Raw genomic sequence first — 17,523 nt, forward strand, 5'->3', positions numbered from 1 at the left:
ACATACGCAATTAAACAATTAAATGAACGTATACCGCTTAAATCTATAAGTGCACCTTCATTTGTAGCATCTCGATCTCAGGAGATGATAAGACTGCAGCTGCTTCCTGCTCAGGTTCGTCATTTCCAGAGGCTGCAGGTTGCCTCCCACATATTATCCTTTATGACTCCCTATGGTGTGTAAGTGAAATTCTTCATTTAATAATTAATTTAACAGTAATTACCACATGCACAAAGATGTGATATTTCATTTGGGTATGAATAATTTAGTTCTCTTCTGCAGAACTTACGCACATCAAGAATGAAATGTCAAGACAGTCCAACCTCTCATTGGTTGAGGGGTCTTTTGTACGCACAGCATCTACGTAGCAGTGATGCTAACTGAGGCGCCTTGCCTCATCTAGACAAATGTAACAAAGTAAAGTTGGTATAAAGGCTCACATAGGAGGAGGGACGGTCAATAAGTTATCAGGAAAAGATTTAGATTCTAAAATACAATTAACTTACAATTTGTTCTTTAAAAATTAATAATACTTCAGTGTATCCTAGTGATGAAATGATAGTATTGATTAAGTGCTATTTTAATTTAATCACCTCCATTATATCATACATGTCACCCATTAAAATGAGTTTTTAATCTCTGAATATGTTGAAATGGCTACATAAAATCCATTTGCACAAATAAAAATCATTCAGGAGTTTCATTTTTGCCATTCGCAATATGACACCTCTTAATATTTTGTATTACTTTTCAAAACTTTATTCAAGATGTCTTTTTCTTACAGTTTAGATGTTCTTTTTTCTGGGCGGTAACTAAATAGATGTATTATTTGCGGCCATATCTATCACTATCTACTCGTGTGTGTGCGCTAATACGTCAGCAGGTGGTGCTATTCGTCTGAATCAACTCTGGGTACAGCGATTGAAAATATCCCTTGACGTCAGACAAAATTTTGACCAAATTCCATAAATCCTGAAAAAAAAAAGGAACCGCCTCTTGATCTCATGTTTTCACCGAGAAAAAAAAAAAAGACTTATATCAGCGGATGTGACATCGACCATCAAACTCTGCACATCCACTAAAACAAAAATAATTCTTGACCGGACGGAGACAAAAAACAATGACACCATGGTCAAGTTATGCAATGTGTTTTTTTATTTTTATTTTTTTAATTGCAGGACATTTCCCACAAAAAAAAACACAAGATTACAATAACCACAACAGAATGAGTAAACAAAAAGATAAACTATAGCCTGCACAAGGGCCACAATTTCGTAACGTTTGAAAAAAGGCTCAGATAATTTTCCCAAGTATGAAATATTGGAAATCGCCACCCAAACAATGGTTAACAGCAGCAAAGACCTCTAGAAGAGTTTCTTTCTTTTTAAATATGAAGTGACTGACATGATTGTAGTCCTCAGGGGTGAACTGGAATGGCTGGATGAGTGCTTTCCAACAACTTCAGGACGCCAAATAACGGATGAGCCATTGAGATCCCATCGACCTCTCGCTGTCCGAGGTGAAGAGGAGACGACTAAAGCTGCATTTCAAAGTCTCACAAAAACAGAGTTTCCCTCACAGGTTTGAATTTTCCTTTGTGCACCACCTACCTACTGTTTTGTTTTGTTTTTCAAAATACAAAATGCAATATTGGCAATAATAGTATTTTTACTGCGGGTTTTTTTTTTTTTTTTTAAACCTGTCATCATTAATTTTATGCTCCTCTTGTCATTCAAAGTGTATCACTGCTTTGGCTTTTCTGGCTCCGTTCTTTGATATAATCGTATTATTTTACTGTCGTGGAATTTTTTCCACAGTTTCATTTCCAGGATGTAGTCGTGATTGGCGTAGAAAACCACGTTGGTTTTAATGTGCCTCTCGACATAGTAGTTGGAGTATTTTTTGTAGTCCTCAGTCATGAAGCCGTACGCATGCACCTGGAAGGGAGAGATTGGGGAGGATTAGGATTAAATCACACCTAAAAAAAAAAACAAAAAAGAAGGAATTGTTGAAATATAATGTGAGATTTTCTCTCTCTTTATCTTCTTTATCAGAAAAAAGCAGGAATAGATGGCATTTGGACACATTTAAATAACATTAACTCACTATATCACAGGTGTGGAGAGCCAGGAAGAGGGCAAACGCCCCATTGGTTGGTCTTACAATCGCCCAGAATTTTGCATTCAGATTATGAGACTTCAAGAACCTGTTGGCAACAAAAATGAAGACATGCAGTCACTGAAATGTAGCTGGACTGATTTTATGCCGTCATTTCATGACAGCCACACAACTCCAATTTACTTTTAACGAGACTCTCGAAGAAAACCCACAAGGAGCCGTCAGCTCACCCAAAGCTCTGCAGTTCAGTTGCCAAACAAAACCAGGAGGAGAAAACAAAGCACTGGCGTCCTGGAACATTAAGATTAGCGGGTCATTCTCCTCATGTAAATTCCTTAATGGGAACTCCCTTGTCAACGTAACTCCAAAAACATCCCCTGACGCTGTATTATTTGCAGCAACAGCCAGCGGGGAGAACTGTGAGGCAGCTTTTGTAAATTGTAACGCAGTAGCGGTAGCTAAGAGGGAAGCCAGTTCATGAGACGGCTTCAAATACGAGCTCCAAAGCTTTTACCCAGCTTCACACTTGCTGAGCTTCTTTTTTTTTAAATTAACTCTGTAGTTGTTGTTGTTGTTGTTGTTGTAAGATCTCTTAATATGTTGTATCCTTAATTCTCAAGTCTCGGAGCAAATAAAAGCTTTTCTCATCTCATGTCATGTGATCTCATCTCATCTCATCTTGTGGACTGTGAACGGAGGTTGACCTGTTTCGTACGTATCTCAGAAAGTCCTGGTGTAGGACGTAAAAGCGGCTCTCGTTGTACCGCCCGGCGTAGTACGTTCTTGGCCTGGGGGGGAGAAAACACCAAAGTTAGTGAGGCCGATGATGAAAAGATGACGAGAGGAAATTGCATCAAGTACGCGTCTGTGACGTAACCTGTAACTCTGACACTTTGGTGACTTGCACCTTTGAATACATATTCATAATATTGTAAAATAAAGTCTGTTTCCAGAATAAATAGTATTTAATCTTGAATAATTTTCTTTATGTATACGTATGTAGGGAGAGAGAGGGGGAGAGAGAGAGAGAGAGAGAGTTGATTGTCACCGTGAGTTGCGGTATGGACCCGCAGCCACTCTCCCTCCTGTGAGAAGCCCTCGGAGCCACTGGAAGTCCCTCATCCCCTCTGGAATCATCACATATTTTATACCCTGATGACGAGAGCTGAGTGAGTACGGCCGAGTTCTGAACGCCTGGACAACTGCGGCGGGAGCTGAAATACCTCGTCACGTGGGACGGACTTGTATCCGTACTTCCTGAGCACGTACAAGGATGCGGTGACGGAGTGAGCCGTGTGAATGTACACCGACGTTCTGCTTCCTACGTCCTCCTCGTAACCCTTGATGACGGCGCCGTTCATCCTGCCGCAAAAGCAACAGTCACCAACCAGACCTGCTGAATACGCTCAGTGATGACGCTTCAAACCAAGGCTCATTTTAACCGAAACCTTTCTTCCATTAGTGGGAAAAAATAATCCGATTTGATTCAGCGGCTGGGTACAACCTGCAAAATTAAAAGTCGATTTTTAAGCTTTTCAATTTAGATTTTATTGCAGCCATAGAAGACCCATATTAAAATGAAACTGCTTATTGGGTTATTGTACGTTGATTTTAGTTTCCTGTCACAATGACACATACGTGCTTGGGTGGCGTTATTGCGACCATAGGCTGTCATGGATTGTCATTTTAATTTCATTTTAAGTTTTCCATGAGAACACAGTCCGCCACAGGCTGTCAGACGTGTTATATACACCCTATACCAACATCCTGGAGACACACTGACCCTTTGTTCAAGTAAAACCTATATATAAAAAAAAAGTAGACAAGCACGGACTTTGATATCATATCTGACTTCAATCCACCATGCACAGCTGTTTACCGGAATGTAACTCGTTTAACATGTTGGCACGGATGAAGTAAAGGTTAATGAGCAGTAATGGCGTCACTTTGCTAGTGTCAACTGCTTGAGCACCGAGGAACACTGTACAGACCCCAGACGGGACGGGCTACATTTTTTTTAAGGACCGGCCCCTTCAGCCGGATTCCCATCCCTCTTCACCTTCTGTTGCACCTCCCTTGAGCGTGGAACTCCCCTCAGACAAGGGTTAGAATGAGGTGCCGATACATCAAGAATGAACCATGTCTGCTGAGAGTTCCTGCATGCCTGTGGGATCCAGATTAAACCATTTGATTTGACAGGGGAGCCTAACGTTGACGTTTGACACCGGCTCAGACGTCACAAGGTTTAAAAAAAAAAGTCTTTTCCTACGACATGTACCAGGTTCTGACTCTTAACAATGGGGACATTTTCCTAAAAACAACAACAACAACAAAAAACCCAGTATTTCTGGCGGTGTATCAAACCACAGCTACACCGGCAAGTCTGTGATACTTTTTGATAAACGAATATAAAATTCTTTCCCCTCCGTTCGTTGAGCCTGGCCATAAACTCATGATGGAAATGATATGTTTTCTTGGCGCACAAAATCTTTCCGCGTGCCTGTTCAGCAGGTCTTCTTACTGTAAACGTCTCCCCTCGCGCTCTACCGCGGCGTGCAGGGAAGGACACCATGTTAAAGAGGGGATTACCGAAGTGTTGGCCCAAGTGCTACGGGCTTAGATTTATTGCCATTGCACAGGTGTGGCAGATTTAAATAGATTCTAATTAGACAGCAGGAACTACGGCGCCTTCACGTGTAACGAACATGCAGGTGGTCATCACATTAACGGAGGAATCAGTTATTGTGGGATTTGATGTCCAGGATGTGATGAAACAATATGGCTTTTCTTTTTTTTTCTTAATGATTAACTTCTTAAGCCCTAAGGGTGCAGGAGGTCAGGTTCACCTAAAGAGATTAGCACGGCAGCTATCAGGTCTACAAGTGTGATCCGGGACTCCATGAATGGGAAAGACTGAGTTAATTAAGATGAAGCAAAGGGAAAAAAGAAAAAAGGAAGAAAAAAAATGTTCCTACTGGGTTTGTCCCTACTGTGCTATTTCTAGAATAAAAATGAAATGGCTTCATTCCAAACTACCAACAACAACAGCAAAAATCTCTCTGTAAATATTATCTATGAAGGCATTTATGTTTCATTTTAAAATGCGATCAGAATTAATTAAAAAAAAGTCACTAAAAAGTAAAGAAAAATTTAAAGCGCTAATGAGAAGGAGAAGGAGGTTCTGAATGTGTGGCTGTCAGACGTGGAGAAGAAAAATGAGGTGCTGTTGAAACATGAGACTTTTCCTATTGTCAAAATAATGTCGTCTTGTTTGCCATTGGCAGAACCAAGATGAGGGTAACTGGTGAAGGAAGCCTCTGTGCACAAACTGGAAACACTGGTTTTTAACGTGGTAAGACGAGGTTCACGAACGCTGCAGCATCAGCAACCAAGTACATCCCAATCAGGTGTGGCGTAGGAATATTTAGAAACCAGTCACCACTCCCATGGTGATACACTGAAGTCCTGATCATATATAACCAGCTTCTCTCCGGTGTTTGAAATTGTATAAGTTGAACAAACAACAGTGGAGGAACAATCCAACATGAACGCAAACAGTTGGAACCTACATACTGAGATGGTGTCTTGGAATTTAATTGGTTCTAAGTTTTGCACTGCAGGAAAGATACTGGAGAACTGTTGCAGCAAACAATTCTGCAGTTTCATTCAGTTTCAGACACTTTTGACATTGCACGACGTCACATTAAGATTTAGACCGTAAATGCAAAAGCATGTAAAGCATCTAAAGAGAAAACAGTGCAGCTACAGTAAAGTTAAGGGAACTATTCGTCTAAAGCAGGCACAATGACGTTCTCTTGATATTTTTCACATGGCGGGAAATACCGCAACGCGGTTAAGCCTCAACGGGCTTCCTGTTCTACTTCTTGTATGTATTTGGTGTGGGAGTAGGGAAATGAAAATGACATATATTATGGTTTTTCTCATAGAAAGGATGTGATTGTATGGAAGAGACTGCATTTCACAACTATGAATCAATGTTTTTGTCATGTTAACAAAGTGTTTTTCGCTCCTAATCTGAACCAGACCCTAACGCTATATTTCCATGCCGTTCAGCGTCCATCTACATGTCAGCTTGAAGTTCATTCATTCCTCTTAGCACCTGTTTGACCTGAGAAACTCCTCATTACTTCTCTTTCAGTCCAGAATATGCTTTGTATTCACTGGGGGGAGGAAAAAAGAAATAAGGAAGTTATTTTGGAGAGACCATATAAACAATGTGCCAGCGAAAGCGATGGTGTGTAAATAAATGCTGACAAAAGCTAACAGGCTAACACTCATTGCTGCACCATGCTCATATTCCAAATGACCAGATGGCCTAAAACAGTCAAAATTAGCCTCTCACACTTGGCTAACTGGCTACCTCGTTAGCCCACTAGCTAACAGGTAGCATTTCCATCCATCAGAAATGTAATTCTGTCTAATATACAGATGGATGAGAGGGAAAAAAAAAAGTATGCGGAATCACAGTGTCGCACGCTGACACATGACTATTTTCCCGATCTAACTGCCTGGATTAAGAGCGTTCACTACAAAAAGGATCCTAAGTCGCTCATAATTTTAGCCTATGTTGTGCCGAATCCACCACATAATGCTGCATTAACAGACTGACAGGTCCTGACAGAGTTACAAATTAGGTATTCGCACCATAGGTAACTATTGCGTTTGTAAATATGCGGTTAAAACATTCCAAAGAATGATGGTCAGTTAAAACACCCCTGAAGCAAATAAATGATAGCCCTCAAGTGGGTGGCTAAAAAAATCCTTTTCATTTGTTTAGACTTCATCCTATAAGATAGAGACTACTGGAGCCGATCCAATAAGCTACTCAAGTGTCTGCGACCTGATTTGCCTCTTACCGAAACACATAATCATGTGCATCAATCTCTTTCCCCATTTTAGAGCCATTGAGAATTCCAGCAGTGCCCACCACAGCGCAGACTACACAACCATCGCTGCTGGGCTTCGGTGGGAGCAGCGGCTCCTTTGGCTTTGGTATCAACTTTAATGAGTCCATCACATCTGCAATCCAGAACAAAACATAGAAAAACTGCATTAAGATGCTGTTTATGACAAGCTAGATGGTTAAAACTAGAAATGACATCACTTAAAATGATCTGCAGAGTGCTTTAATATCTTTAAAGTGATATTTCAGCCAAAAAGTGTAGTTAGCAAGTATTTTTTACTGTATTTTACAAATTTTACAAATGTGTTTCCTGAGCTCACAAGACATTTTCCCCCTGTATGCATTACTTCTTTGTAACTCCAGAAAGAAGAAGGGGGAAAAAAGCCATGTGTATTTAGCTTGACGCTAACGGTGCCCCATGACCACCAACACACAAACAGCGAAACTGTCCAAAAATGTGTGTGTCCAAACTCTCTGTCACATTGTCTCATACAATCTACATCTTCTTCATGCAGCTGCATGCTCAGTTATCCATGAACACTTTTTATTTTAGCGTAAAATAATATTCCAGCATCTCTGTTTCATTGCTACCGTGAATGCGCTAGCTTGTCGTGCTTGGTGCTACCGTGAACGAGCAACAACCTGGAAGTGTCATGTTTATGTATTTGTACCCTACAGCAATGTGTTTGTGGATTACCGAGCATACAACTGGATGAAGAAGTCTTCAAGTCTTCGATTCGATCCGTTGGGAGTGTTTGTACATGGATGTTTTTGGACAGTTCGCCAGTCGTTGTTGGTGGCTACAAGTTAATTCAAGCTACACATCAACGGCTAGCTTCCTCTGCTCTCAAGAGTCGCAGCGGTGAAAAAATATCTTTGTGAGCTGTTTCGTATTTGAAAGGTTCTTTTTGACTAAAGCGTCACTTCAAACTCTTTTAAACGTCACCTAAATATTTAAGATTCCCTGACCCTTTACTCCTTTCTCATCAACTTGACAGCAGCAGGTGGAATTTTTCTGCTGAAAACTACTGATAAAACCCATTTGACCCCAGCCACAAAAGAGCTGGTGAGTGCTAAAGAGGGAACAGCAGAGCAGAGGGAACATTAAACTCATATTCAGCAGGATATGAACACAACTCTAAACGACTGCCGATGTTTTTGTTTGTTTGTTTTTTCTGTGTTGGACATGAAAGCAAAAGGCTTGATTATCTCATGTACACAATTTGTTTGAATTGGCGTAAGCGATATCCTGGAGCCTTCAGATTAAATTTAATCTTTGCTGTTGATGTACACCCCTGTGCCAAAGGACAAATGCTACCAAAGAAATGTGTGATGACAAATCTATCAGAATGCTGTCGCAAGAAGGAATATACAACACCTTGATTTTCTCATTTTTTCCACTCATACTTTTTACCCCCCATTTTTTGAAGATGTAAAAGTCGAGTGAGAAGAGGTGAAAAAAGGAAATGATTAAAAGATGTTAAAATAAAGTCATTTACAGTTTAGCCGACTGGACAAGGGTCTTGGTCTTCGTTTTTTCCTCTACTTAGCTTCCCCTATAAATATTCTTGTTGTTCATGTTTATACCCCTAACCAATGATTTTGGTTCTTAGGTTTCCAAGCTATTTTAAAGCAGCACTACAAACTAGCGCTGATTTGATGAATGTCCCTGTTGCAGAAATGTATGTATGGAGCTCTTGGAAGGAATTAAACAGAGAGTGGAATGACACTGAAAATGTTATTACATTCGTTGTAAATTGATGTTAAAACAAAATGATTTGCCCACAACCACAGGAGATATAAGATACGGTGTCCTGACACATCAAGGGCATACTTATCACACCCTCACCTACCTTCGTACTTGAAATCCATAAAACCAAAAGGATTGTTAAAATGTGAAAGTCGGTTCCACTCGCTCATGTTGATATTATCTTTGTGCAGAAACAAGCGTATGTTGGGAAGGAAACCCTTCTTGAAGCTCTCGTCCTCAGAATTCCGAAGAGACTGGGCACATGTCTGAAAGTGTTGGTGAAAATACTACATTTTCAAAAAAAATTAAAAAAAAAATCACAAAAATTGCCAACAACCAATTCTTTTAGGCCTCATACAGCAGGGGCAGCAAAAGGAAAACATACATTTAAGTACAGTTGACTGTAAATACAGCCTGGAGGGCAAAGCTAACATAAAGATCTATGGTCACACCAAACACAAACACACGCTGTGCTAACAGCAGCTATGATTTCCCCCTCCAATTAAATTTGTTTCTGTCTTATCTTGTCATTGCATGCTTACAGTCTGTCTGGGGGGAGCGTCCTGGTTATAAATATCCTCAAAATCCCACACAGGAAGTTTCTGGAAGGATTTTCTGTAGAGGATGGGCATGGGAGTCTCAGGAACAACACCTTGTGCAGTAGAGCCAGTTTTAAATTGAGACACAGTCATTCCCGCTGTACTGTTTGTATTTAACACGGCTCTCAATTTCTGTCTATAATCCTGTAAAGTTGTCTCATTCACAGTCCACCTGTCGTCACCTCTGTGTTTGAGTTTCCCTGAGAAAGCAGTCCAGCTGAGTTGGAACAGAGCAACAACACATGCAACATGGAAGAATTAGAAAAAAGAAAAAAAACAAAACACCATCAGCAACTGCAAGTATACCTGAATCTCAAAATCATGCACTTTCTCTTTTTATTTTTTTTTATACTAACATTAAAAAAAAAAAAAGCCACTTACCTGAAGTTTACTGATAAATTTTCCCCTGATAACACAAAAAATAATACGCCCATGGAGAATGCTAACAACATAGAAAATATCTTGGTAGCCTGGATGGCCATTCCTGACAACCGGAGTCTTTTTCTGCTCAATTAAGCACTGACACGTGTTTGCTCTGTACCTGGAGTTGGTGCCTCGGTTGAAAAGGTACAAGGGGTATATGACACCTTGTGACCAGACTCAATTGGGCAGGGCTACTGCACGGATACTGAGATACACAACAAAGCGAGAACCACTCACTCACACATGCAGACTTTCACAATGTGTTTACTGTGGCTCAGTTTATTACACAACCGATGAGAGAAGTTATGCAGAGGTTCTACGGGATTAAAACCTGGTACAGACTAAGATAACTTTGAATTTAAAAAATGTTGTGTCATAAATTCACTTTTTTTTTTAATAATATAAAACTAATAGCAACAATCATCCTTATGTTGTAGAAGCCAGAAAAAGAAAGAAAAAAAACCTGTTTCCGTCAGAAAATTCCAGCTGCTTTGGTTTTACCTTTTGAGTGTGATGAGGGTGCAGCAACAAAACAACACAATAGAACAGTAGAAGCAGTTGTGAATGTCACCGAGGAGACGGTAAAGCTGTGTTGAATACTGTGTTATTATAGTCGTATCTGCCGCACACATTCTGGGGATACTACTACTGCTCGCCGTTTCATTCCACACAGTAACTCAAGAACTGATCCCAGCAGTTCAACGTGTTTTCAATGTGGTCAAAGATGGATGCCAATGAAGTGCTGCAGAGATGTTGTACTCTTGTAACATGGAAGTTAGTATCACAGTAGGTTCCCTTTACCAACAGCCAAAGGGGTTTTTAGACTGTATTTAGGATTAATGCCAAAAACAAGCCTTGTGGCAAAAGTCTGCAACTGCACTTGGTTTTGTTTTGTTTTGTTTTCTTATTAGAGACATTTCACCTCTCCCTCAAGAGGTTTCTTGAGTTCTACCAAACCGCTAGGGAGTTGCAGACTTTCAACCCTGTGCAGGTGTGAAGCCTCACCAGGTCACTGAGGTCCCGTGAGAGTCGTCGACCCAACCGGTTCCTGGAAGCAAGAGCTCATATGTGACCTTCGGTAAAGGTTCACACCTGTAATTGCCCGCTAGTGACGAAACGCTCCCATAAACAGGATACAAGTCCAGGTTCCAGCGACTCAAAACTTCAGAGGTACCGTGACCTGGATGAGTGAGAATTCACACCAGCACTCTTTAGGGAACACAAGTTTAAAGTCACTTCCTCACAAGTCGGCACAGCTTTGATAGTTTGTGAAGCGTGTTCAGAGTGGCTTGAAGTTAAAGCCATTGTTCTGCCATCGGTGAACCTGGATGCATGAGCGCTGATGTGGAAGTCATGAATCAAGTGTTCACTGGTAGCAGAACCACAACCTCTTTGGCCTCATTTAACCACTTGGTAGCAACCACCATTTTTAAGACACACACACACACACACACACACACACACACACACACACAAAAAAAAGCATTGAAATTCACGAGTGTGGTTTTTACTGACATATCTTACACTGTAGAACAAAATCTGATCTTTGCGTTTACCAAAGACTTTATTTCATGTGTCCCGTCGACTTTTAGACAAGGGATTATCGATGCTAACTTAGCCATGGGAGGTCGGACTCAGGCCTTCGCCACGCTGTTGTTTCTGGGCACTGTTGCTTACCTCCTGTGGCATTTGAGAATTATGTGATGTGATGCTTATGCAGACATATTGCATTATTGATTTCTACAAAGTCTTTAATATCTCTTACATGCCTTGATTGAATTTTGGTAAGCAGGGGGTAACTGTGTGAGGATGCTACTTTCGGCAGATACCCCTGCCAGCTGCAGGCAGCTGACCATATCTAGTTAATATATGGGGTAGAGTGGAGTCGTCCCTCGGTGCAGCTCGCAGGTAAGGCAGCGCATATCCGGTGCATATCGCAACACAAAGTGTCAAAGAGAAGTCTCAGATGGAGTAGAGTCTGAGCTGCTCCTCCAAGTCTCCCTCAGAAACCTCGCCGAACGTCTCCGTGTTGTCTTTAAGTAGCTGGAAGATGGCTGCCAGCTGCTCACGCTGGACCCTGCAAAGAGAAGGTGAAATACATGTTCAGGCCTAATGAACCGCACAAAAAAAAGGGGGAAAAAAAATCCTGTTTGATTATTAACAGCATTCATGAGGTCACGTTTTCAGAGATAAAAAGGAATAAGGCCATAAATATTTGTAACAAGCCTTCGGAAAGGGGAGCCAGCGGCAGCAAAATCCCACGTCAAAAGAGAAACTGGGGAGACGCATCAGGAGACGCATCATCTGAGCTACACCTGTTTGTATGTAGAGGAAACAGGAGGACTGGTTTACAAAATTACCGCAAAGTGGAAGTGAGATTTTAAACATGCATTATAAAACCCATCTTGGGCGATTGGAGGTCAAATGGTGTGTTCAGCTGCGACACAGATTTAGCAGCTGTACTTGATTTAAAATGTTCTTTGTGATGGTGGAGCTGAACGAGTCCGTCTATCTGTGTCGATGCGCACGTCTGGAACCTTAGTGTTCCCTGACACCAGGAAAATTGTATGAGCCTGCGGCAGGTTCGGGAACCCCTGGTTAGGGTTAGCAAGGAGAGCAGGAGTGGTCGGGATAAGAAACCAGCATGGGGCCAGCTCCATGTTTGGGTCCCTCGTTTGTGGTCCTGAACATGCTGGTGCCTGAAACTGCTGGTTCTCCAGCTTTGCAGATACAAGCCACTGGCAGACCAAGAGACAGCAGATTAAGAACCACAGGTCCAGACATCCAATTCCAGGACCTTGACTTTTCACGACAGCACCACCTAAAATATTTGGATACCAGTAAACAGGCCGTGTTCACAGGACCCTTATTTAGAGGTTTATTCCACTCAGGTACTAGTTTCTGTTGAAGTTTATCATATATGAACATAAACTCACCAGGACACATGCAGACCAACGTCTAACTAATGAGAGTATTCAACCTCTGACTCCTCACTGGCTGCTTTTCTCCCTATATGACTGGACAGTTTTGGCCTGCCTTGTCAGCAGTGTTACACCGACGCCTCCTTGTGGTAGGACAGAAGAAGAAGGTCCTCGGAGGATTAACACTTCTCCCGTCAGAGGTGACACAATCAACACCTCCACACAGCTGAGTGACACCTGCCGTGACACCTGAGTGTCACTATGTGGAACAATGGGGCAGCGGGAGGCGGGTACGAAGGGTCAGGTGAGCGACGCTTCCTGGCCGCTTGAGGATCAAGTGCTGATGAGGCCAGAATCACTGCCGCTAATTGGTGTGAAACACGGCGTTGCAGCGCGTTTCATCACGATGGCCGAAAAGTAACTCCACCGAGGGTTAACAGGTGAGAATAACTCATACGTTACCGCGTATTTTGCTCTGCCCTCCCTGCCTGCCTCGAGCTCAAGAGGCTCACAGACAGTTAAGGGCCGCCACCTGTGAGTGTCCTCTTCAATCCCCATGTAATTCATCCTCCACCTGGCAAAGACTCAATCTGGCCTTACTCAGTCTCGCCTGAAGCGGAAACGGCAGCTAAAAGCGGAAAGCCACGAGTGAAATGCCAACAACACACACACGTGAAGCGAGGTTAGACGGAGGGAGAGAGGAGAAAACGTTCTCTGTAATTCTGGAGAACTACTGGAGATAATGACCACAACGGGAAACGACGTAGCCGTAGGTTAGGAAACAAAGTATCTGTACTGACCTCTGCTCCTCCTCCAGCTCCTCTTTGGACATCATCATTTCCATGTGGTGGGATCGTGCTTTTCCAGGGACATACTTCAAGGAACTGTTCTCATTTGACTCCCCCGTATCTGCTGAAACAGAACCAGCTTCAATTAGAGATGTTGACCTTGAGGAGAGGAAATCAAGATTACAGTTGCCGATCTGCTGGGCACAACAAGATGAAAGTAACGCGGCAGTCCTGCAGTCGATCCTGTTCAGTTCTGGAAGCTCTTATTTACGGATCCTTCAAATGTACTGGATTATGGTGCATTGATATGAATCAAAATTATTAACAACATCTTCTAAAATACATCTTCCAAGCAGATTTGAGATGAAAACATGACAAACGTTACGCTCCTACTGAAGGGAGGATTCACTGCAGGACAACATTCTACTGCATTAGTTTTATTCTAGTGTACTATATAAATCAGTACTTCCATGTAATTTTTAAATACTGAAGTTCAAAGGGCTCACCATTGATCTCTGGGCTCTCTGTGGCTCCTTCAGTCTGGGGATAAGAGAAAGCACACTTTAGGAGCTCCTTATCAGAGAGCCCGATGAATGACCTTCGGCCCCTCCCTGACGAGGCCTCGGAGGACGAGTCTAAGCTCATATTTCTGGATCCAGGCCTGGGGATGGACAGGCTGGATGTGGAGGAGGAGTGCTCAACTGGGGTTGCCAGTTCTCCAGAGTGAGTTTGGGGATGCGCCTCTTCCTGTCAGAGTCGAGTGGTTAGAAGAAGGGCATTAAACCATAACTTCACCCCTACTGCACCAGCAAATGCATGCAATTATAAAACACTTAGCCACGTCTTTGCAAGCAGGCCTGAGCTCATACAGGTTTACCTTCCTCCGCCACCTCTCCTGGATGCTGAGCTGGCCTACATTTGCCCAGATGTTAGCGATAGGACAGCCAAGACTGATATACCCTCCCTGTCCTGTTTAGTCCACCTCCATGACCCTGGACTATCTTGAGGACCAAGAACAGGCCTGTGGGAGTCTTAGTGGTGGGTCTTTATCTGTTCATCTTGGGTAAATGACACTGCCAAGCTGCGTTGCTTCCACAGTATCTCTGCCCCGAAGCCATGTTCATTATTTCAATGTTGGGTAAACTTATGGCAGCTTGATGCTGTCCAACTTTTATGATTGAGCAGTAAACACAGGTGAGACGGATTCCAGCTGACAGGAAAAGGAAGTCCATCTACGAGAGTTAGGGTTTGCTTTTCTGGGTCTTTCCATTTTATGCTTCGGTTTAAGTAACATCCGCCACAGAGGTTATGTTTTTGCTGCTGTTTTAGCGGCTGGCATTTTTGTTTCCATTGTCAGAAAAAAAAAAGGCAAAGACTGCAGTATTTGTTTGTGGCAAACTTTCTCAGGAAATATTTTTGAAGAAGCTTTTATGAACTAATTTGGGCCTGTGCTCCATGTGCGAGCGCAGATATGTACCACATCTCACAGGGAAATATTCTATTGTCTACTCCAAAACATTCTTACAAGCACAATGGGTATATTCACGTTCAGATGAGATGCGTAGAATAAGACACTCTGCTGTTCTAAACTACACAACAGTTTACAAAGCGATTTGAAGAAGCGAAATTTGAACCAGATACAACAGTGAAATACTGCTAATGAGTCAAAGCGCCCAAAATAACCACACTGTAACGCAGGGCAGGGTAATAGGAATAAAAATGAATGTATTTCTGCTGACATCATTTATAGAGATGTTTTCAAAAAGATTATGGCCAATAGCTGATCATTTACCTGTGTCACTCTTGATGTTTCTATGATATTCACACGGTGTACCTGCTCAAACACATGTAAGCATTAATGCGAAAATGTAAGGTTTTCCTTAATTTCCAAATATTAGGAAAAGCTCATGACCCACATTTTTTAATGCACTGCTTCCTCCTGCTCATTGGATTAAAACGGAGATGTGTAAATAAATGACAAATACCTTCCAGTGCCGATGTCACACCAGTGCGATCAACAGTCACTTAGCGACGGTATCGGCGTGAGCCTCGATCTGTTGGCGTGTGCTCCCATCACGACCAATGAAATGTCAGTGATTCTGTGGTGTTTTATCATGATTTCAGATAATAATGTTCAAACTTTAACAGTTGGAGTGTGTGTTTCTAGGTGTTTGCGTGGTTGGAATGCACTTGAATTGGTGGTGTGTAACCTTGAGAGTGTGTGTGTGTGTTATTTAGTGGCACCCCATCAGTTTCCCTATGAATAATGTTCCTGATGATGTTGCTAAGTTGTCATCCTCCAGGTGAACAGGACAATGTAGTGACAGCCACTTCATGAGGAGGCGGTTACTATGTAACGCAGTGATGTTGCCAAGGAGAAATCTTAGTAACTGTCCTGTGAAAGTAACTTGCAATGGTTGCGAAGTCACCCCTACGTTGAAAGAAGTAAATATCCACAAACTGAAAATTTAAGTGACGAAGGAGCACAAAAGCAACAAGACAAACTGAGAGCTCAGCTTCCTGGCATGTCAACCACCCAAAATGTGCCACAATAAATAATATGAGCTCACCAGGTGATCATTTCTATTTTTAATATATGGCTTTGCTAATTTCCCTGTAACCAGCTTTTAATTTTCCACTCCATGAATTTGATTTATTACTTCAGTTGACTTATTTGTTTTGCCAAACACTGACACAGAATCTAACCTTTCATCTGATCCAATCCACGGTACATGAAGATCACGATATTTCAACTTTTACTCAATTATCCAGCACCTTCTGATGAAGTGTCGGTAAACAGATTAAGAGAGCGTGACGTCATTAAGCGGTGTTTCGGACCTTCAACCAGGTGAATGGGTGACACTTACCGAGAGCACAGACTTCACGACATCCCAGTGGTCGTGTGAGCTGCCGCTGAGCTCGCACCAGTCGTCAACCGCCGCCTCCCCCTCCTCCTTCTTCTTCTTCCTCTTGTCCGGTACATGACCGTTCTGCTTGGCCGACGAGAGGTCCCCTCCTCCGGCTGCACCCTCTCCCCTGTGTCCGAAATAACTCCTCGCGTTTACAAAGTCGGCTGCTGCCGGAGAGGAGCCGTTAAATACCGACGTAGCGACCACGATGGCTAGCAGCGTGAAAATGATAGCTGATACTACAAAAGTTAGATCCATCGTTACGGAGGTCTGACCGCCGCCTTCTGCTTCACCTCCCCCGCATGGATTCACTCCCTGTCAGGCATCTCGCTACTTGTGATAATCCCCAACCAAACATCAACGTTAACGAGTATTTACGGGAGCCTCTCCGGCTGTGACGTCACGCCCACGCCCCTTTCCCGGCCCCGCCTCTCTCCCTCACTGCCCTGCGAGCTGGAGGAGTGTCAGGTGGGTCTGCACGGCTCGCTGCAACGTGCCCGGCTCCCCGGTTCCGTTAATCGCATCAGCGGCGAGTGTTCCCGCACACAACGGGGATGGAAATAGACTGTGACAGGGCCCGTGTAAGCGCTGGGTGATAAAGTCAAGCAGGGTTTAAGGCAGGGCCGGGAAAACAAGACTCTCACCCCGGGGAGGCCAGCGCCAGGGTCAACCGGGAGACTACACCTTGGGGGGCCCGACCCTATTCCGCTGGCGGGCCACTGGTCAACGGAGCGGGGCTGTTAAAGGTAAAGGTAAAGGTGAACCTGACCTAAAGCGCCTCAACATGAAGTTCACACACGGACTTTTTGAATGGTGCCATTAATCGGTGCCCACCAGAGCCAGCAAGACTGGCAAAGTCCCTCTCTCCGATGCTGCTTTCCAGGTGCTGAGACCCAGAGGTCAGCTAACAGCTCGTTAGCTTAGCACAGTGACAGTGTTTGCGTGCCTCCATCCAATCAGAGGTCATATTAAGTTCAGGTGCTTCGCTGGAGAAGGTAAATATCTTCTTGTGTCATTTCTGGATAACCTGGTACCTTTGAAAAAAATGTTAATGACCCTTGAATTTGATTTGATACATTAAAAAAGAAAGG

General features: G+C 42.9%; 2 protein-coding genes across 8 annotated transcripts; both read right to left on the reverse strand.

The window, feature by feature from the left end:
- Positions 1–1,132: 1,132 nt before the first annotated feature.
- LOC147239865 (alpha-N-acetylgalactosaminide alpha-2,6-sialyltransferase 1-like) lies at positions 1,133–10,077 on the reverse strand. 4 transcript variants are annotated; one of them, XM_086195330.1, is made up of 9 exons: positions 9,773–10,077; positions 9,335–9,608; positions 8,896–9,058; positions 6,996–7,158; positions 3,342–3,480; positions 3,167–3,270; positions 2,823–2,906; positions 2,107–2,206; positions 1,133–1,937 (listed from the first exon to the last, which is right to left on the reverse strand). In XM_086195330.1, the coding sequence occupies exons 1-9, from the start codon at positions 9,871–9,873 to the stop codon at positions 1,743–1,745; spliced, it is 1,323 nt and encodes a 440-aa protein (XP_086051456.1). In that variant the 5' UTR covers positions 9,874–10,077; the 3' UTR covers positions 1,133–1,742. The 4 variants fall into 4 exon arrangements, with proteins under 4 accessions (XP_086051456.1, XP_086051457.1, XP_086051458.1 ...); XM_086195331.1 differs by having other exon boundaries at positions 9,335–9,407; positions 9,773–10,076; XM_086195332.1 differs by lacking the exon at positions 9,335–9,608 and having other exon boundaries at positions 9,773–9,905.
- A 17-nt stretch (positions 10,078–10,094) lies between these two features.
- Positions 10,095–17,320, reverse strand: mxra7 (matrix-remodelling associated 7). Of its 4 annotated transcripts, none has more exons than XM_086195335.1 (4): positions 16,391–17,320; positions 14,030–14,270; positions 13,536–13,644; positions 10,095–11,891 (listed from the first exon to the last, which is right to left on the reverse strand). In XM_086195335.1, exons 1-4 carry the CDS (start codon positions 16,688–16,690, stop codon positions 11,777–11,779), a joined length of 765 nt encoding a protein of 254 aa, XP_086051461.1. In that variant the 5' UTR covers positions 16,691–17,320; the 3' UTR covers positions 10,095–11,776. The 4 variants fall into 4 exon arrangements, with proteins under 4 accessions (XP_086051461.1, XP_086051460.1, XP_086051464.1 ...); XM_086195334.1 differs by having other exon boundaries at positions 13,536–13,647; XM_086195338.1 differs by having other exon boundaries at positions 14,030–14,063; positions 16,391–17,318.
- Positions 17,321–17,523: the final 203 nt, after the last annotated feature.

The sequence above is a fragment of the Aulostomus chinensis genome, chromosome 23, assembly GCF_037954235.1.
Source record: "Aulostomus chinensis isolate RoL2024-O1b breed Wild chromosome 23, RoL_Achi_v1.0, whole genome shotgun sequence".
NCBI lineage: Eukaryota > Metazoa > Chordata > Actinopteri > Syngnathiformes > Aulostomidae > Aulostomus > Aulostomus chinensis.